Here is a 2239-nt window from a genome sequence, read left to right on the forward strand (position 1 = left end):
CATGAAAAATTTGTGTACACACATTTAAATGTCTGATTTCTGCAATTTGAATGACTATTTGAAGTCACAAACAGTGAGAATTGACCACCTTCAATTGTTAGCGCTGAAGAATTTTTCATGTTTTCAGCTTGTTTTTCGAACGTATAGACTGAAAAATCTCTTTCATCTGTTCAATGATATTTAGTGGCGTTTTCTTGTTGTCTTCATCTTCTTTTTCACTGAAATCCAAAATATAAACAATGATTATACCTCTAAATTCCATTTTTATTGATTAATATAATTGGGTTGATAATAAAATCATTCAAAATTGCTTAAAGGGTTTGTTTGAATAAAAATAAATATTGAAAAAATGTAAAACAAAAATGTTTTTATAAAATGTTATTTGAATAAAGGTACACTGGTGCCAGTGAAAAACAGCAAACCCGGTTATATTGTAATTATTGTTAACTTAACTTTGAAGATTCATCGAAATACTTGGGTTGATAATAATTATTTAAAGTCGAAAACATACAATAAATTACATAGAACTGTTAACAAAAAGATTAAAATGTGTGTAAAATAATTAAAAACATAGAAAAATAATAACAGGTATGGTAAAAACCCATAAAATTGTCTTAAACCCTTCAAAAAATAGCTTTGATGATTGTTAAATAATTTAAAATAAATTAAATTTAGTAATTCAACATTATAAAAGGTTTTAAACACATTTTTAATCATTTAAATGGGTTTTTATAATATATATATTTTAATAATATATTGATTGACTCAATTATATATTGCAAAATAAGTAATAATGAAGAAGTGAATTACTTTAATAGCCGGATTGTCCCATGTAATCTTTGAGCTTGTAGACTGCGTCTGAGTTCTGTCCAGCAGAAACAGATGCGTCTTTGAAGTATCCAATCAAAATGACTTTGATTCCCTTGTAAATAGAAACACCAGCAGCACCAGCTTTTCCAAAGACAGTTCCCTCGTCTTTGTCAGCTCTTGTGACGGTGTATTTGACACCACCAATGTGAAGTCCCTTTGATTGGAAGTCTGCGATATTTCCAGACATGATCGCATTTGCAATAGTCGTTGCTTCTGCTTGTTGGATTGTCAAGCCAACTTGTGACATAATTGCTCCATTGGTTGCAAGAATGATTCCACCATGGCCTTTGCCTGCACCAATCATTGAAGCTGTGTAACCGTCCCACGACATTTGAATGATTACAAACTTGTGGTATTCTTTATATGATGTCGACACGTCATCCTTTTATTTGTTTTTCTCTTGAAATTATATTTAATTATTTATTTTTAAATTCAAAATCCAATTAAAATAAAAGTAAAGTTAAAATTTCAAGAAGTTCATTGTGAAATATAAGTGGTTAAAAAACTTGAAATGAACTTGTTTATATATTATAGATGAAACTTTATTATTCGAAATCCATTTCAATTAGTTTGTTTATTCAAATAAAATTATTTAATTTCACTTTTATACAAAAAATAAAACATAAATAATAAGAGAATCATACTATATAGTATAATAACTATTAATCAATTATATTACACATACGTATTATAATTATATTATAATTATATAATTATTTTATTATAAAATAGTACAAAAAAATATTTCTAATCAATTTGTCACATTATTTTTTATCATCATCAATTTGTTCGATTTTATTAATACCAATTTTAGAATTGTTAACTTTTAGTGATTTTGTGTATGTTCCTTCGATATTTTGAATTTCACTATTCATAAGATCGACTACTGTAATTTTTCCAAATATAATTTCTTTGACTTGTATATAAGAGAGAAAGAAACTATTTAAACTCCCGAGGTGTAAACAGATTTCCACCTTTTCTCTTTCTGGTTGATGAAAATAGTCATCATTTACAGACAGACTTGTAATTTGAATTTTTTGAAGGTCGACAACTCCTAATGGTTTTACTATATAAATAGTTTTGTATTTGTTATTAAAAGAGACTTCTTTAGCATCGAACTCTGTGATTTGTTTGTTATTTTGAATAACAATAAATTTTGCATATTTTGTAACACCGCATTGTTTAATTCTGAAAGACTCAGATATATCCAAATTAATGAAGAACGTGTCGGTGTACTTTTTATTATCATGTACAACACAAATACCATAATTTTCAATTGAAACTTCTTTTGCATTTTCATCATTAAAAATAAGACTCTCCAGTTTACAAGTAATTGCAATAAAATGTTCCAATTTGTTTTCTGACATCT

At 26.8% G+C, this 2239-nt stretch overlaps 1 protein-coding gene across 1 annotated transcript; it reads right to left on the reverse strand.

The window, feature by feature from the left end:
- Positions 1 to 811: 811 nt before the first annotated feature.
- EIN_218900 (profilin, putative) lies at positions 812 to 1201 on the reverse strand (the record flags this gene model as incomplete). Its single annotated transcript, XM_004256261.1, has 1 exon — positions 812 to 1201. One exon carries the CDS (start codon positions 1199 to 1201, stop codon positions 812 to 814), a length of 390 nt encoding a protein of 129 aa, XP_004256309.1.
- Between the last annotated feature and the right edge of the window lie 1038 nt (positions 1202 to 2239).

The sequence above is a fragment of the Entamoeba invadens genome (genome assembly GCF_000330505.1).
Source record: "Entamoeba invadens IP1 unplaced genomic scaffold scaff_1105074726211, whole genome shotgun sequence".
NCBI lineage: Eukaryota > Evosea > Mastigamoebida > Endamoebidae > Entamoeba > Entamoeba invadens.